Source organism: Phoxinus phoxinus (genome assembly GCF_949152265.1).
Source record: "Phoxinus phoxinus genome assembly, chromosome: 2".
Taxonomy (NCBI): domain Eukaryota; kingdom Metazoa; phylum Chordata; class Actinopteri; order Cypriniformes; family Leuciscidae; genus Phoxinus; species Phoxinus phoxinus.
Window position 1 is genome coordinate 9,008,315 of NC_136877.1, and position 19,147 is coordinate 9,027,461.

The 19,147-nt window shown below is 38.4% G+C and overlaps 1 protein-coding gene across 1 annotated transcript in view; it reads right to left on the reverse strand.

Moving 5' to 3' along the window:
- Window positions 1-2,251: 2,251 nt before the first annotated feature.
- adgra3 (adhesion G protein-coupled receptor A3) overlaps window positions 2,252-19,147 on the reverse strand; it is a 47,474-nt gene continuing 30,578 nt past the window's right edge. Inside the window, exons 11-19 of the mRNA XM_079589467.1 lie at window positions 18,531-18,692; window positions 17,278-17,478; window positions 16,888-17,095; window positions 11,015-11,223; window positions 9,657-9,781; window positions 9,450-9,573; window positions 8,195-8,340; window positions 7,255-7,350; window positions 2,252-4,026 (exon numbers count right to left, since the gene is read on the reverse strand). Coding sequence (XP_079445593.1) covers window positions 2,574-4,026; window positions 7,255-7,350; window positions 8,195-8,340; window positions 9,450-9,573; window positions 9,657-9,781; window positions 11,015-11,223; window positions 16,888-17,095; window positions 17,278-17,478; window positions 18,531-18,692 — 2,724 coding nt within the window. The 3' untranslated portion in view covers window positions 2,252-2,573. The remainder of the gene's footprint in view (window positions 4,027-7,254; window positions 7,351-8,194; window positions 8,341-9,449; window positions 9,574-9,656; window positions 9,782-11,014; window positions 11,224-16,887; window positions 17,096-17,277; window positions 17,479-18,530; window positions 18,693-19,147) is intronic.

Sequence of the window (19,147 nt, forward strand, 5' to 3'; positions counted from 1 at the left end):
TCATTCTCTAAGGCCTCAGCAGACGACATTAATGGATAAGTTCTATACGTTTTAAGTTCTATAACTGTTCCTGCATGACCTTCACAAAGAAGTTGGAGTGGATGGGCTTTATCGGTGTTAACCGATAAAACACACTTTACATAGAATAACTTTCTGGATTTCTGTCCGTGTGGAAGTGGATTTCTGGGACATGAAATGGGCGTGTCACCCATCAATCCATCTGGACATAGTCAGTGGACATCAAGTGAGAATTAACATCCCCATATGGTAAAACAAGGTCAGTGGGACAAGTACACACACAAACTGATGCCAAGAAAAACTCCTTTTCATTATATATTTAATTATATCTTTATAAACATCTCTTGCACGTACATTTATCTTGTGTAACTGCATATGCACACTAGTGGCGTATTTGTGCATTTGCAGTTGATGTTGCAGCAATTATGCAAAATGTGCGTCCCACTTTTAAATGTATGGTGAAAAAAAATCTTAAGGAGGAATTCCTCAATATACATTTTTTGGTGGTCACACCACATGAAATGTTCCTACTTAAGAACTTAACTTTTTTGTTAATAAAAGGTTAAATTATCTGATATTTTAAGAGACTTATTGACCTTGACAGGTCTTCAGGGATTGGAACGCTGCTCTGATATCATTTTCTGTTATTCTTTTTTTCCTTCTAAAACTAAGATACAAATTGTACAAATAAAAACGACAAAAATTATTCATTACTAAAATTACCGGTACTCATTTTATTTCAGCTTTTATTTTAATTTAAATAATTAATAAAATTAATAAATTACATTTATTTTAGTCTCACTTGACGCGTGCGTGTGTGTGCGTGCGCACGCACGCACGCACACAGGCATATTAAAAAATAAAAATGTCAACATAACAAAATCAATTAAACTTTCTACAATTAAAATTAACCAGCACATGTAAAAATAAAAAAATAATAAAAACACTACAATTGTATTTCAACAGTGCTAAAATAAACCTGGTTTCACCTCATCTGATTTGACAGATACATATAATTATTTTTAAGAATAATTGTCAAACTCCTAACAAACCATGCTTCTTTTTTAAAACTTTTCTTGAAATGAGGCTTTTTTTCTTCATTATGATATTTTGAATACATTAAATTAGGATTAATAAAAAGAATCATGTCATTAACCCATAATTAATAATCATAATATACCTGGTTTTCATTTGTACTTATGTCCTAGACCGGCACTTTCTCAGCCCAAGAAGTGAATCAACTTTAAATCCAGGGCAAACATCCATCTATGTGTTATGAAAGCAATCATCTCAATTTTCATCAGTGTCTTGAGCACAATTGATATATGGCCTAATTTAACAAAGTGAAACCCCTGCGGACTTCATTAGCACCACTAAGCTCACAAAATATCGGTTGTTAAAAGAACACTAAGTTACATTTTGATCCACTATTTTTAGCTATGTGTGTGTGTAGGCAAATAACCCATTATTCTGTTGTCCTTCACTCTGTCCTGTATTATCCTGCAGAGAACAGCTCGACAGACTTGTGGCAAGTGAGACTGGGGGAAGGTGAGGTGAGCGCACTACAGCAATTATATTCCCTTCACCAGTAATGATGACAGGCAGCCCAACCTGAGAGTCAACCATCAGTCACTGCACGGGTCTCTAACTCTGGAGGCAGCGGCCTACCATTCCTTCCCCATCCGACTGGTTCCACCAAAGTGGGGAAAAAGCAAGACATGCACCTCAATTAGAGCCTCCATGAAATGGACGTAATGGCAGAATGTGCTCCCAATTACTCCAAACCACAAGGCCTAAAGGAAGCTCTGAGAAGAAGTCTGAACTCACCTTGGAACTCCGAGACGAGATGAAGTTGGCTGCGCAAAGAGATATTTTTTATTACTTGACAGCCGCAATTATGTGAAAACATAAGAACATACGAGATTCAGCCAACATGTACTCAAAATGGCAGAACATCATGCCTCTTCACATACAAAATAGACCACTTTTAGATTGACTATGATGGTTCGCAGTCAAGTGGGAAATATGCATTTGTAGGTACTCAAGTTTTGAACAAACATTAAAACGCAAATTCTTTTAGGAACTTTTGTACAAATTGCACCATTTTTACTAAAATCATAAGCTCCCATTTACTTGAAACCGCAAGGCCAGAAAGCAGCTCTCGGAAGAGGAGGTCTGAACTCATGTTTGAACTCAGAGATGAGATGGGCTGCGTTTTGTATTTTTTTATTTTGATGGCTGCAATTATGTGAAAACACATTAAAGATTCAGCCAACATATACTCAAAGAGCAGCGAGTCATGCATCTTCACATACAAAAAGTCAGAAGGAAATACAAAATGGGCTAAGGGGTACAAAAATAGACCATTTGTAGACTATGAGGATCCGCAGCCAAGCATTTGTAGGTACTCTGTTTTTGAACATAAACATTAAAATGCAAATTCTTTAGGAACCATTTTTTTTTTTTTTTACAAACTGTACCACCAAAAATTATAAAATAAAGATTCACAGTTACAGATAAAAGTCTGATTTGTAGTCTCTGAGAAGGGAATCTTGCTACACAGTAGTTTCGTGCTTCCACAAGCCAGTCTTAATATTCCCTGAACTCTCCACGTTCAGGGGGGACAAATTCTGTAGTCTCTCTGAGTCTTTGGCAGGGCCGTTTTGGCACGCTAGATTCAACCCGTAAGACTTGGGCTGTACCTCCAGTTCAACAGCGAGGGGCTGGTTTGGACAGTCTATAGTTTGGCTGGGGACATCGGTCCCAGATCCCTCCCCTCCTCCGACTAAGCTTCCATTACTGACACCGTTCCCCACATTGTTGCTGAGGCCGTGCCCAAAACCATTACCGAGGCGTACGCCTCCACTTTTGCTAAGGTGGCGCGAGCGTCGTGGCAAACTGGCACTGGCGTCGCTGCTGTCCTGTTGAAGTTGGCTCTGCTGGCGCTCCCGGTAAGCCAAATACGCAGCCCGTCGGCTGTTGCGGGCGTGTAGGCTCTCGTGATGATGGTGGCGCTTGTGCGGGATGCTTTGCACGCTGCCCTCCACGCTGGTTGGGACGTCGTAAGAGTACTCGCGCAAAACAGTGAGCCTGCTGGCCCGATGAGCTCTTGTGCGGTTCTTGTGGTGTCGCCCCGAGTGCCCATTGATGTTGGCGTTTCCCGTTCCTGGGAGATTGTTGTTGTTGACTGAGCTGGGCCGATATTGAACCTCAACAGGTGCGACATGCATCTTGATCTCATTGTCGACTGAATGTTCAGTCAGGCTGTTGTCCAGTAAAGCCGTCCCATTGGCCGTTGAAGGGGCCGCTTTGCACTGCGCGGCTTCGACCTGCAGATTGGTCAGTTTACAGCCTTGGGTGGAGTTGCGTACGCTCGGCGCACTCTTATTGGTGCAGGAGGACTCAGCGCTGCTGGCCGGACACTTCGTCGCTTCAATGTTTCCCCTGGCCGTCAACAGAGAGTCACTGGTAACTGTGACGGGCAATAGCAGGGAATCAACTTGTTCGCCGTAGTTACGGCGAACCAGGCAACAAGCTTGTGACCAATGACGACGCATGTCCTGACGGTTTACGCAATGGTGTGCCACAAAAAACGCCCCGAGGGCTAAAGCGACAGCGCCGAACAGGCAGGCGAACACCAAATCTGCTGGATGCTCCTGGGACACCGCAAGAGCACCAAACACCCACAGCGCTACATAAAGAGCCAGGGATCCTGCAACGCCAATGAGTTGGGCCACAAAAGTATGTTCGTTCTCCAGAGCCGACATCAAAACCGGGTGTGCGGCGGCTGTGGAGGAGGAGGTCTCCAGAAGGTCAGGTGTGATCTCGGTGGCTTCAGTCACAGAAAGGTGCTGCTGCTCTTCGGACTGTTCTTTGAGTTCAAAGCGGCGCTCGGGATGGCGGCGGAGCTGAATGAGAATGCTGAGGAAGTACATGCAATCCACGAAAACGATGAAGGCTGCCGGGCCATAAAACGCACCGAGACTGGGTTCCCATGCCATCCAGCAGCTGAGGAAAGACAACAGATTTATTTTTTTTAAGTTGGCATTAAATGGAAATTCACCCCATCTGTTATCTTATTTTCTGAAAATTAAATGTTGTTTGTATGTCTATGTGGTGTTTTTAATATGCTTTAAGACAAACCATGTGCAAAGACAAAGAGAAAACATGTCTCCACTGACGTTCTAAGTTGTTAAAAATGTTTCTAAGGATGCTGATTTTTAGAAGGAAGACTAAGATGACGAACAGGAACATGGTTTGTGTAACATTAACAACACATTACAAGCTGTTTGATAACGTAGCCAAACAAAAGGCTCATCATATTAATTACCGTTATGTGTCCAATGTTGTAAAGAGCAATGCATAAAACGCCTTATCGTTCTGATACATCGACTTGTAGTTGACCCTTTATAATTTCTTCTACATATTCGAATCAGTTTCTGTTCAAACATATATGGCTAAATTAAACCAGTATTTCTACTTGCCATTGTGCAGCGTTTACTACAGTAAAGTTGACAGAGTTCTGCATACCTCGCTTAATACATCTGACTTGATTTGAAAGATTCCAGATCTTCTAAACCAGTATTTTTACTTGCCATTGTGTCTGAGATTACTGCACGTTCTTGTGTTAATTGAAAACAACAGATATATTGATACTCGAAACCATGATCAGCAATGCAGCGATTGGCTGGCGGCAAGACAGCAACATAATGGCATCATATTAAAAAAGAACAATCACACACCTGATAAAACCTTACATTTCTAGACTTTAAGGAAACAGCTAAGCAACCAAATAGAGAGTACACTAAAATACGGATGTTGACAAGCCGAGAACTGTTCCTGAGAACTACTTTTTTTTGCAGTTTTATACTTCAGTAAATCGACGTCCCATTGCTCTACTTGGCAGCATGAAAATGACATTTACATTTTGAATGAAACTTTAATTTTACATACACCGAACAATGCTAGAACACTGCCATCATATTTTATAAATCAAAGCACCTGTCACTCTCTGCAGGTCTGCTTTAAAAAAAAAAAGATCTGTTATATTTAAGTAAGTACAAGTTCTAAATGGTTTACACTGGTGGTATCAAGGGCTTCATATCGTAGGAAAAACACTTATGAGGCAGTTAAGAGTTCTGTGATGCTTAGCAGAGCGTTTTCTCCTTTTGTCGCGGTAGCGTGGGATTAATTAAACCCCAAAGATCTCAGATGGTCTGGATTTTCAAATGAAACCATGCTGTTACACAATCCAAACAGCTGTCACGAGTGAAAGAAGGGAGACTGGGAAACCAACAGGCACAAGGTGGGGAGCCAAAAATAGAGCAGCATAATTAGGTTCACACAACTTCAGAAGTCTACACTACTTGCTCCTCCATAAAGTATTATTCTGCACTTTACAGAGCATGGGCATTAGGCTCCAGCGAGAGCAGAAGCAATTTTTCATGGCAGAGAAAGACTATGAAATGACAGGAAATGTTCACATGGGGATTTGGAGAGAGCCTTGAGGCACATACAGGCTGTATCTGTACAGTCTGTTGTTAAAGGGCACCTATTATGACATTTAAAATGTTCCTAATGTTGTTTAGGGAGTCCCCAACAACAGTTTTACGTGCATGCAATGTCAAAAAACACTTTTGTTTTCGTATAATATGCATTTATTTTTACCTGATTTGCTCACCGACTCCCAAATGATTCGTTCAACGACTCGTTTTTCCAAACCCCTCCTTTGCGCGACGCTAATCTGCGTTGATTGGTCAGATGACCCAGCAGTGTTTACAGAGATAATACTTGTTTAACACGGAGTACAATGATGCTTTTATCAATTAAATCGTGTTATAATAATGATTATAGTCCACTGCTTTGTAGTTTGTAGTAAAAAACTAAAAATAAGATGAAGAATTTAATGTTATGTTAGCGAGCATAGCCCAGAGTTCATATTGTAAAAGCACAATCAGTCTTTGTTTGCATTAGCCCGATGCATAAACATAACGTTTTTACAAAAAAATGCAGTTACGTTACTACGAGGTATTATTCTATTCTTTAAGACAACTCCGAAAACAACGACAAACACTTCACATATCTCAATACAATTGCCATTGAAGACCTAGAAGCTAAACGGTGCTTACTCAACAAAAAAATAATTATTAAGCATGCTACATAAAACATAAAAGCAATAATTATTAATAACACTTACAGGTTGTGATACGGAGGAGGAAGCTGATGCAAATACACTTGGAACTGAACCTTCCTTCAATATCAGCCGACTCGCGAATCCAAGTTAGATTGCATTTGAAAAGCAATCGTCTTCAAAATGGCGCAAACAAAGCACAAGGCTCGGACTATACTTCTGTGGTATAGTTGTATATATGAATTGTAGCCACTTAGTCTTCAAATGCTCCTCCTTGGGCAGATGAAAAAGGTTTGCTTTTGAGTTGCACTTCAGAACACAGCGTCTCGTCGCTATGATATTTTCCCTGACCTTGGAGCGCAATAAGTGGGCGTATCGTATTCAAATAACTTGACAAGTTGACGTCATCTAGTCAGAGAAAAAGCTTCGGTCTTCTAACGATCCATAAAAATGACTTCGAGTCGACTCTTACTTTTGAAAGACAATAACTTTATATACGGTGCACTTTCATATTTCAAACTTTGCAGGATGTTTTTGTTCACTTAGATCTATGTTACACACTACATGAAAGTTAAATTTCAAAATTCCATAATAGGTGCCCTTTAATAGCAACAAAGTTAAGGAAACATACTAAACCATTGCATTTTGTCTCTAGTGGCTTTAAAGTATCCACACAAAAATGTCTAATCGATTACACTAAATCTGTCAATTACAATCAATGCATTTTTCAAACAAAGACCCCTAGCTTGAATTTTATGTAATGGATGGTTAAAAAGCCACGCGGGGAGTCGTGACCTAATGGTTAGGGACTGGTAACCCGAAGGTTGCGGGTTCGATTCTCAATAACGGCAGGAAATGACTGAGGTGCCCTTGAGCGAGGCAGTTTATGATCATAAAACTTGAACCCCCAATCGCTCCCCAGGCGCCACTGATCCGGGTGTGTGTGTCCACCGTTTGGAGTTTGTGTGTTCAATACTCACTACTCCTAATGTGTGTGCAGTGCACTATCTTGGATGGGTTAAACACAAAGGACAAATACCGAATATGGGTTACCATACTTGGCCTTTACATGTCACTTTCAAAAGTGTCCTAAAACTCATACTTACTAAGTTGCATTGACTTGACTTCCATAGTTTTTGATGTTAGCAGCAGCTGTTATTCCACAGACAATGATCGGTATGCCTCCACCTATTAAGTAGAATCTGTAGGAGAAAAATCAATTATTTAAACTTTTTAAGTCTACAGTTGACATTAAATTAGTAAGCTATTATAAATTATTGCTCACTAAAACTATTACAAAAACATTTAATTAAATTAAATAATTTTAATATTAGATGAAAAACGTAAGACTTAAAGTTCTAAAATAACTATCTAAAATAAAATAAGTTGAAGAGCTAAAATTACTAAAACTAAAGTAAAAATAAAGCTAAATATAAATATTTAAATGGCAAAAGCACGTTTCTGTATCATAAGTTAGTTAGAGGCTGGATGCTATAGTATTGTATAAATACACACAAAAAAAAATCGTATACAATTTACTCATCCTCATGTCGTTCCAAACCTGTATGACTTTCTTCTGCATAACACAAAACAAGATAATCTTTTTGTCTATACAATGTCAATGGTGACCAAAACAGTTTTTTTCAAAATATCTTCTTTTGTATTCCGGAGAAGCAAGTAAGCCCTATTTGTTTGTAACAACATGCGGGTGAAAAAAATGACAGAATATTAGGGTGAACTATTCCTTTAAAGATCATCAGTTCACCTAAAAAAGCCCTGCTTAATGTTGTATGTTTACTGACACCAAGTGGAGAGCAGGGGAACTTAATTTAAAACAGCAGTTTTGCCTTTTGGGCAATGCAAGTGTGAAATGAAAGTTCCAGAAAATGAAATGAATCGCATCATGCGTGTTTGCTTTTTTTATTAATTTAATAATCATTTATTATATTATCTATTTTTAATCACTCATTTAAATGAAATTATTACTTATTTGTACATCCATTTTTTTTTTTTACACGTCTAGTCATTGATTACTTTGACCTTTACCTCAGCATAGGCCTGGGTGGAGGTGGAGGCTCATCCAGCTCCTCGTAGCGTTTGGCCTTCCGCGTCACCTGTTTGTAGATGTTGCGGGCAGTTACGCCGGACCACAGGGCCGTAGCCAGTGTGGAGTAATGCAGCACTATCCCCACCTTTAGGACGAGACATTAGAAAACATATGAATTCTCTTCAAGGCCAATGAAAATGCAAATATTCTCAAAATAGTACTTTAATCCATTTAAAGTCCCCATGAAATCAAAATGGATGATTCTCTTTTTTTATGGAATATTGCAGTATTTATTATAAAAGATTTAAAGGGATAGATCAACATTCTGTCATTAATTGCTCAACCTCATGTCGTTCCAAACCAGAAATACTTTAGTTCATCTTCGGAACACAAATTAAGATTTTGAGATTTTCCTGTTACCACTTTGGCGCTTCAAAAAGTTCATAGAGATCATAAAACTAATCGATATGAATTGAGCCATTTAGTCCAGATTATCTGAAGAGACTCTATCGTCTTTATTCTCGTGTTACGCAGCAAGCTTCTGTTAATGTTCGCTGATCAATGTTTATATGAGAAATAAAAGCCTAAATTCAATCTTTTCATCCTATAAAGCGATCGAGTCTCTTCAGAAATTTTCGACTAAACCGCTCAAAATTCACATGGATTAGTTTTTATAAACTTTTTGAAGCGTCAAAGTGGTAGTTGCGTAGTAGTCAACGGAGGAACAGGAAACACTCAGATTTCATCAAAAAGATCTACATTTGTGTTTCCGAAGATGAACAAAAGTCTTACAGTTTTGGAACGACATGAGGGTGAGTAATTAATGTCAGATTTTTTTTTTCGGGTGAACTAACCCTTTAACTGTCTACATTTTTTTATGTGCCCTCATAATCTTTAATCAAAATGTCTTCCCCTCCCTCTTGCAGCGATATCTCCTCTCTTCTCTGATGATGCGTTTACTGCAGCGAGTGCGGGGTAACCTGTCACTCACATGAGATCCACCAAAAACAAACCACAACCATCCAATCAATTCCCCACAGACAAAATCAAGTCCCACCCTACATTTCTTCTAGTTCTAGAAGTCTTTTCACTTGGATATACAGTACGTCAAAATAGGGAAGAAGTAACTTTAAGAGTATCAAATGTGAACTTGAGAGCAGTATTGCAGATCTGTCTATAAACTGAGAAACTTAAAGATTTCATGCAAATATTGTCCCCCAAACTTATATAAAATGTGGAAATGCAGGCACATACCGCTTGACAAACACTTGCGTTGTACGTTTGGTTGATGCCGCCCACAAACACAGCACAGGTGAGGAGAATATGCAAGCACAGGTTAACCAGCATGTGCCAGCACTTCTTACTTATACGCACTGACCTGCGAACACATGAAATATCACATTAAAACCAGCAAAAACCCTGTACTTAATAAAAAAACAACTTTCAAACAACAGCACTTACTTGTGGTGGTAGATATAACTGACTATGACTGACAGAAGGCAGAGCACCAGGACGATGGCTGTGGCGTAGATAACAGGGTGAAGAGGTTTGAAGCTGTACGCGTCGTACCCGGTCCTGTTCAGATCCTGTTTGACAAGAGTATATCAGCAGACAATATTTGCAAATGCATCCTAATACACAATCTTCTGGAAGGTACATGGTGGGTGTTGAGGATGTGTGAAAAAAATCTAATTACAAACAGGTCTAGAGTCAAAGGCTCAGGAAAATCAACATGAAGGAAAATCTGAACAAAATTGCAAAGCAGATCAATCTAGCACTAAAAACCCCTTGAAATAAGTAATTACATGACAAGAGGATGATGGGAACATTGGAATTCACTAACAATCCTGCACATCTTTGTTTTTACTGTTATAGTAATACAGCAACATTACACAGTATTTCTTTCACACGTAGACCCTGTTGTATTATCATGTAATGTGCTTTTATATTGTAAATACTGGTCAGCAGTGTTGGTTTAGTGATAGTATTACTTATATACTATTTATTAATATTTTGAGTTAGATTTAATTGACATTTTAATTTGAAATTTAGTTCAAGTTTTAGTAATTTTGTTACAAACTTTATATTTATTAGGGTTTTCTTTAATATATTTTTATTTTGCTTTAATTAGTGTTAGGTTTAATTTGAAAATGATGAAAAATAATGCAAATACTTTAATAATTTTAGTTTGGTTTTAATTTCAAATGCTGTCTGTTTATTAGAAGAGTCACGCTACTCATTTAAAATATTATTTTTTTAAAACTTGAAGGTGAAGTGAAAATACTCACTCTTAACCACTATATCTCTTTCTCCAAGAACTACAAAAGGAGTTATTCAGCAAACCATTCATGCTGCTCTTTTCTAAATAAAGTACCATACAAGCACTTCATACAACATGTGTACTATATTCAAAGTCTTTTAAAGCCCAACAACATTTTGGTGTGAAGATTTTCGAAGATTTCAAATGATAGCAACTTTGGATGGACACACAAAACTTTCAAATATTATCCTAATACTGTAAAATTACCCATATTGTAATCATTACAAACAAAAATTGTAATTGTTGCGTAACACTTTTCTTGTTTTATCTTAATTGAATACAGGGTTGTTAACCAACCACATAGCTGAGTTACTGTCATATGGACAGTATTTTGGACACTCATCTCTGGCTGATAACAGAATACTTCCTATATTGTAACATTGAAACAAGCATTTTCTGTAAAGCTGCATTGAAACAATGTCTTGTGAAAAGCACAATACAAATGAGGTTGAAGTGAATTGAACAGCCTTAAAACTCAAGCCACTTTCGTCTCTCTTACCATCAGTAAAGCGTAGTTATTAAGTGAATCACAGGAGATTGTGGTGAAGTTGTCATCCTGACGGAGGATCTGGCAGCCGTCGCTCTGCCATCCTCCCTGTCCGCCCAGCAGACTGAAGTTCCAGAAGGCGGGAACAGCATCCGACCCATGCAGGAACCGCCGCAGAGTGGCGTTCACTGGACTTTGCAGGTTCTTCAGTGGAAAACCATCTAAACAACAGGAGAATGGAAGTTTAATCAGTTTGTGTTACAAAACTCAAAACCAAATCTGGTTATGGATCATCTTTAACGGTACACTTTTAAAAATAAATGTTCTCCATTTGAATCTATGATTCCATAAAGATTTTTAGGAGCTTTTGCACTGGGTAGTGATAGGAACGGAGTTATACAAACTAACCACCAGGGTGGTTCCCCGAGAACTAAATTTCCTGTGTATTTGTTGTCGATTTTGTGATAACAGAGACGTACAAGTTATGCGATTGAAAGACCAAAAAGGAGAGCTAAGAGATGAAATCTCCTCCTACATGCTACATATGCCGGTGTTTCGTATCACATGACATGCGTTCGGCCAATCAGTGTATACTTACACCGCTATTGTGCTCGGTTAGACCCTACTCTGAAGTAGAAGCTAATTTAGTCCCCGCAAAATGCGTTCCTATACAGTAATTAGGGGCCAAGCACTGAAAGTGCGGAGGCACCTATTGTTTTTGTTGGCGTTCCTATTATTAGGGGCCAAGCACTGAAGGTGCGGGCACCTATTGTATCTGTTCCCGTTCTTATTCTTCTTTTTCTTTTTTTTCTTTTTCTTTTTCTTCCGACTGGGCGTCTATGGCAGCCTATAGAACCGTTTGCGGGAAACTTATACAAATTGGCACAGTGATAGAGGACAGCCTGAACTATCACCATAGCAAATTTGGAGTCTCCATCTCATTCCCTCTAGCGCCACCAGCTGTCCAAAGTTTCACTCATGTTTATGCTAATAACTTTTGAACCACAAGGGCTAGAAACAACATTCTTTTTTCCTCTGATTCCTGAGCTCATGACGATTCGACTGCACCCTATGACGTCATTTTCCGTCATAATAGTTTTCCCGCCATTTTGAATTTTCCGAAAAACCTACTTTTTCGAACTCCTCCTAGGCCGTTGCTCCGAATTTCACGAAAAATGAACCAGATCATCTCCAGACTATGACGACCAAAAGTTATGGAATTCAAGTTGATTCGAATTACCGTTCTCGAATACCGCGCAAATAAATTTTACGTAGCGCTTGCGAAAACAGACGTAAGGCCGTATCTCCACAACGCTTTATCGGATTCAGACCAAATTTGGTACATGTCGTCACAAGCATGACCTGAGGTTACTTGCTGCGTTTCGGCGCAGCGCCACCTACTGGTCCGGAGATATGAATAATTTATGTTTTTGCTTATAACTTCTGAACGGTTTGTCCAAAAATCACAAAAGTGGTCTCGTTAGATTCAGGGCGTCGTGCTGAGTTGACTGATATTCAATTTTCCCATATCGGCCATTTTGGCTGTCGGCCATTTTGAATTATGTGCTAAAATGCTGTATTTTATGAAAGCATGAACGTATCGTTACGAAACTCAGTATGGGTCATCAGTACAACGCCCTAAAAGTACTCAAAAATTTATGAGACAGCGCCACCTTTTGGTCAAAAGTTATAATGAAATTTCCAAAAATGCTAATAACTTTTGAATAAATTTGCCTATAGTAATGACACTGATCTCAATAGATTCCTTGGGTTATGCTGAAAACATAGATACCAATTTTGCCATAGTCAATCAAAGTTCCTGTCCGCCATCTTTATTTTCTTTTAAAACCTACTTTTTCGAACTCCTCCTAGACCGAACGTCCGATTTTCACCAAAATCGGATCGTGTCATCTCCAGACTGTGCCGAGTAAAAGTTATGGATTTCGTGTCGATAGACAAAACCGTTTTCGTATACCGCAGTGGCAAAGTTGAGGCATGATGCCAAAATGACTATTCAGGCTTTATATCTGCAATGCCTTGACATATTGACACCAAACTTTGTATGTGTCATTGTCACTTCACTCTGACCACATCACATCAGTTTCGTAACTGCGCCACCTATTGGTCGAAAGTGATAATCATATTTTTAGTTATTGTATGTGATTTTTCAACCATTTTGCCAAAATTCATCTTCAAATGTCTTTAATTGCTCCTTGCTGCAGTGGGTCTCACACTCCCAGCCACTTTGGCATGTCTTGTCGTCTTGCTTGCGCTTGGCCCCGGTGATTGCTGCTTGCAGCTATATTTATTATTCTTCTTCTTCCGCCATTGAAGTCTATGGCAGCCCTATGAACCGCTTGCGGGAAAGTTGATTTTATTTGACATTCTGATAGAGGACAGTCCCAACATTAAATACACCAATTTTGGTGTCTCCAACTCATTCCCTCTAGCGCCACCAACAGTCCAAAGTTTCACTCATGTCTATGCTGATAACTTTTGAACCGTAAGGGCTAGAATCAAAATTCTTTTTTCCTCTGATTCCTGAGCTCACGACGATTCGATTGCACCATATGACGTCATTTTCCGTCATAATAGTTTTCCCGCCATTTTGAATTTTCCAAAAAACCTACTTTTTCGAACTCCTCCTAGGCCGTTGCTCCGAATTTCACGAAAATTGAACCAGATCAACTCCAGACCATGACGACAAAAAGTTATGGAATTCAAGTTGATTCGAATTACCGTTCTCGAATACCGCGCAAATAAATGTTACGTAGCGCTTGCAAAAACAGACGTAAGGCCGTATCTCCACAACGCTTTATCGGATTCAGACCAAATTTGGTACATGTCATCACAAGCATGACCTGAGGCTACATGCTGCGTTTCGGCGCAGCGCCACCTACTGGTCCGGAGATATGAAGAATTTATATTTTTGCTTATAACTTCTGAACGGTTTGTCCAAAAATCACAAAAGTGGTCTCGTTAGATTCAGGGCATCGTGCTGAGTCGACTGATATCCAATTTTCCCATATCGGCCATTTTGGCTGTCGGCCATTTTGAATTATGTGCTAAAATGCTGTATTTTATGAACGCATGAACGTATCGTTACGAAACTCAGTATGGGTCATCAGTACAACGCCCTAAAAGTACTCAAAAATTTATGAGACAGCGCCACCTTTTGGTCAAAAGTTATAATGAAATTTCCAAAAATGCTAATAACTTTTGATTAAATTTGCCTATAGTAATGACACTGATCTCAATAGATTCCTTGGGTTATGCTGAAAACATAGATACCAATTTTGCCATAGTCAATCAAAGTTCCTGTCCGCCATCTTTATTTTCTTTTAAAACCTACTTTTTCGAACTCCTCCTAGACCGAACGTCCGATTTTCACCAAAATCGGATCGTGTCATCTCCAGACTGTGCCGAGTAAAAGTTATGGATTTCGTGTCGATAGACAAAACCGTTTTCGTATACCGCAGTGGCAAAGTTGAGGCATGATGCCAAAATGACTATTCAGGCTTTATATCAGCAATGCCTTGACATATTGACACCAAACTTTGTATGTGTCATTGTCACTTCACTCTGACCACATCACATCAGTTTCGTAACTGCGCCACCTATTGGTCGAAAGTGATAATCATATTTTTAGTTATTGTATGTGATTTTTCAACCATTTTGCCAAAATTCATCTTCAAATGTCTTTAATTGCTCCTTGCTGCAGTTGGTCTCACACTCCCAGCCACTTTGGCATGTCTTGTCGTCTTGCTTGCGCTTGGCCCCGGTGATTGCTGCTTGCAGCTATATTTACAACCGTTCTCAGTTCCTGCGGTGTGAACACACCAAAAAGCAGGTGCTTCCACAAACAGATATAGGAACTATGAAAGAATTCCTCCAGTGCAAAATCCCCTTACAACATCCATGGAACCTTTCCACTGCAATAAAATAAAAGGTTCTTTAGAATTCTATAATGTTCTTCGCACTAGGAAAAACAATGGTTCTTTTGAAGAACTGTTCAGAATCAGAAAGAGCTTTATTGCCAGGTAGATTTTGTTTTGGTGACAGAAGCGTCCACAGCACGAACAGAATGACAGTGACTGAAAAGTTCTTTAGGGAACCAAAAACCTTTGCAGCTTTTTCTTCTCTGCTTATCCTTCAAAGTGAAATCAATCTGTTATAGCAGTAATTTTTTTCCCAGCAGCTCCATGTGCTGTTCTTTGCCGCCTCCTCTCACTTCGGTAGCTGCTATTATTGTTGTTGTGTCTATGACACAATGCCTCTACCTGCTTGAAGCCAAAATGGGGGAGGAATGGATGATAATAGTGCTGTGCGGCAAAGATCAAATCACAAAATAAAAAACGTTGGAAACAGTTCCAACAAATATCCACTTATTTTTCTATACATATTTTCCAGATATTTTCCATATTTTTTTGTCATCTGAAACATGCTGCATATATATCCATATATATATATATCTCCACAACTTAACTTAATTAAAGATCTGTATAGAAGTAGATTTAACCGTGGGCATGGGGTTCTTTCTATCCCTGTTTGCACCAAACCCATCTGGTGTGTTTGCTGCCAAACATATCTTTTTTTTGTTTTTGTTTCATCTGACAATAGAATCCAGTCTCTTTTGAAGTTCCAGTCGTGTCTGACAACTGAATATGCTGGAGTTTGTTTTTGGAGTAGCAAGGAGGATTTTTCTTGAAACCCTCCCAAACAACATGTGGTGATGTAGGTGCTTTCTGACCCCAAGACTCAACTAATCTCTGCAATTCTCCATCTGTGATCCTTGGAGAGTCTTTGGCCACTCAAACTCTCCTCCTCAATGTGCAGTAAAACAATATACAAATACGTCCTCTTCCAGGCAGATTTGTAACATTTTTAGTTAATTGGGACTTAGTATTATGCTTTAGCTATTTTCTTACAGCCACTTTCTATTTTGTGAAGCTCAATAATCTTTTGCTGCACATCAGAACTATATTCATTGGTTTTACTCATTATGATGGATGATTAAGGGAATTTAGCCTTTGTGTTTCCTCATATTTATACTCCTGTGAAACAAGAAGTCATAGCTCGACAATTTCATGTTCCTAGTCACCCTGGTGTGCTAAAAATAAATTAAATATGAACTGGAATATACTTCAGAGATATTTTACACATACAAAATTCTAGGGGTGTTGCCAAAGTGATTTGGAGAAAAACATTTATTACATAATGGGATTTCCCCCACTTTTAGTTCATTAACTTCAATAAAAGGTTAGATTTTTTAGATTTTTTTATGAAAGATCAAAAGGTTTAACAATGCAGATTTGTTTTCAAAGAAGCCTTTGATCATATTTTCCAGGGGTGCTAATAATAATTCTGAATAATGCTGTGAAAAAAAAGAATATATATATATATATATATATATATATATATATATATATATATATATATATATATATATATATATATATATATATATATATATATATATAGTTATTTGTATAGTGCATCTCCCACATGATGGTTTCAGTTTCACTTTAAACTAATTAATGTATGCTTGGTGATTATAATAAATGTTGTTTATAATTTATTGTGGTTTATATGGTTTATAATGTTTAATGTTTATTCATTGCCATTTTACATTATTTCTGAATTTAATAATAAAATGTGACTTACACATAGCTGCGACTTATTATAATATTTTTTTTCTGCAGTTTTGATCTGGTGCAACTTAGTCAGGTACGACTTTTTTCAATTCTTAATTTTCTCGACTGTTGTACTTTACTTTGCTTTCTATCCGGGTAGAAATATTGTAAAACTTCAACAATGAAGTGGGTTTGAGCGCATGTCTGATCTTGCCCAAGGCAGTAGGATCAGCACCAGTGTGTTCTTCTTACCAATCTTAGTGAGAATCACAGGTGTGGCCACACTCCTCCTCTTGCTGCCGTCACTGAGGACGGTGGAGTTTCCGGTTGGAGGAAAGAGTTTGCCGTTGCGGAAGGCTAGCAGGTGCAGTTTGTAGACGGCCTCTTCGGCCTGACCTGAACTTCCCAGAGATGAGAAGAGAGACGGGGGAAGCTGTAGTGATGCCTCCACTATAGCGTTCTGCACACATGGAGATGCAATAAGGTTAGTGTCAAAACATGATGGATATATTCCTGCTTCCACAGCTTTATTGAGTTCTCGGATTGAAGAAACACTCATCTTATATGCTGTGACAAAACATCTACAGTACTGTATACTCCACACACATTGGCGTACAGAAAGTACCAGAGAAAAACGCATACTTTGTGAGCCAATGCTGACAGGTTGCTGGTGACGTTGCATTTGAAGCTGATCTGGCGCTCTGGGTTGATGTCGGAGTCTCTGGGAGAGAAATGGGCCATGGCCGTGCGCTCCGGTGAGACCTTCTGGAACAGAGTGCAGGTCATTCCATTGAAGCTGCTGGCCTTGATCGCATGAGCCTCCAGAGCAATGTTATGAGAGTTCTGTTGAAACAAACAACAATAAAGAAGAATGTCTAGTCTACCACACCATACTCGCACAATCACATGTTATTGAAGGACTATGAAAACTAAAGTCTATATAATGTTCACTGCCGTTCAAAAGTTTGGGGTCAGTAGTTTTTCCTACATATTAATACTTCTATTCAGCGAGGATGCATTCACACAATCAAAAGTGACAGTAAAGATGTTTATAATGTTACAAAAGCTTTACATTTCAAATAAATGCTGTTCTTTTGAACTTTCTATTAATCAAAAAATCCTGAATAAGTGTCTAAGAAAAATATGAACACACTAATATCCTTTTAACTACTTTTTAAAATATATTAAAATAGAAAACAGGATTTTTATATTGCAATGATAATTCACAACATTACAGTTTTTACTGTATTCACCTTGATAATAGTAAAATACTTTTCAAAAACCTTGAAAATTGCACTGACCCAAAAGTTAATAGGTAACATACTATATTTTAACGAAAAAATAAAGGGTTAAACAAAGAAAGCATATACAAATATATACATTTATTTCAAGAAAGTTATGTAAACTTTTCAGCTGCTTTTAATAATAATAATAAAAAAAAAATCTAATTTAATTTGATCAGTTGCAGGAACACACACACCTCTAAATATATGAACACTGCATTGTAAGTCAAATTGCTTTTCCATTTATGAAGTAACAATCAATTACACAGTATTTTTCAGTAATTCCAAAGAAATATTTGAAGTCAACATATACATTAAATTCTAATTTAGGATGGAAAAAATGGAAATGCTTGCATAAGAATATTTGTATTACTATCAATCAGTTGTTGAAGACCTTATGTCAGTTAGTTATCAGTAAAATAATTTTGGCTTGTCCCTTAATTAAAAAGAAAAGAAAACATCTCATTTAGAGAACTTGCAATGAAAATGTTTCATTTAAAATAAATGTGTGTTATTTAAGCTGTTGTAAATGAGCGTCTGGTTACACTAGCAGAATACTGAGGGATATTTCTTTAAATAATTTAGTTTAATTAGGATTTTTGCAGTACTCACAGTAGAATAGGCCAGAGCCCCATTACTGATTCGGAGAACGGCAATCCTCTGCAGGCACTCAACGATACGTGAGCAAGCTCGCGCCTCCCTCTGAGCCATCCATAACACTCGCTCATCAGCCAGCATCAGATTACTGGAGATATCCACCATCACATCTCCCAGCTGAGTGAGGAAATGCAGTTAGAGACAATGCATGCACACCCACAACAATGCCGATTCCTCCAGGCGTGCATTACACCCACAAACAGACAACATACTAATTCAATATACACACACAAACACACTCCCACCGCATTCCTGAACAAAACCTGACATCACACAGAAACATTTTGAGTGAAACTTTTTTTTTTAAGAAATAAAATGTGATTACTGGGATGCGTCTGACATTCCCACACTAGAGAAACACTTACAGCAAATGTTATCAAAAAACAATGCTGGAGCCCTAAACAGCCTCTTCTTTGTCAACTCAATACAACGGACTTCCACTAAATTCCTATGCAAAATTACACAAGCATGGAAAAATCGCGAGGCAAGTCAAATTTAATAACGTGTCCTTGCAATATGCGAGATGTTGAATGACGGTACAGATCCCTGCGCAGGTGTTACATGATAACGTT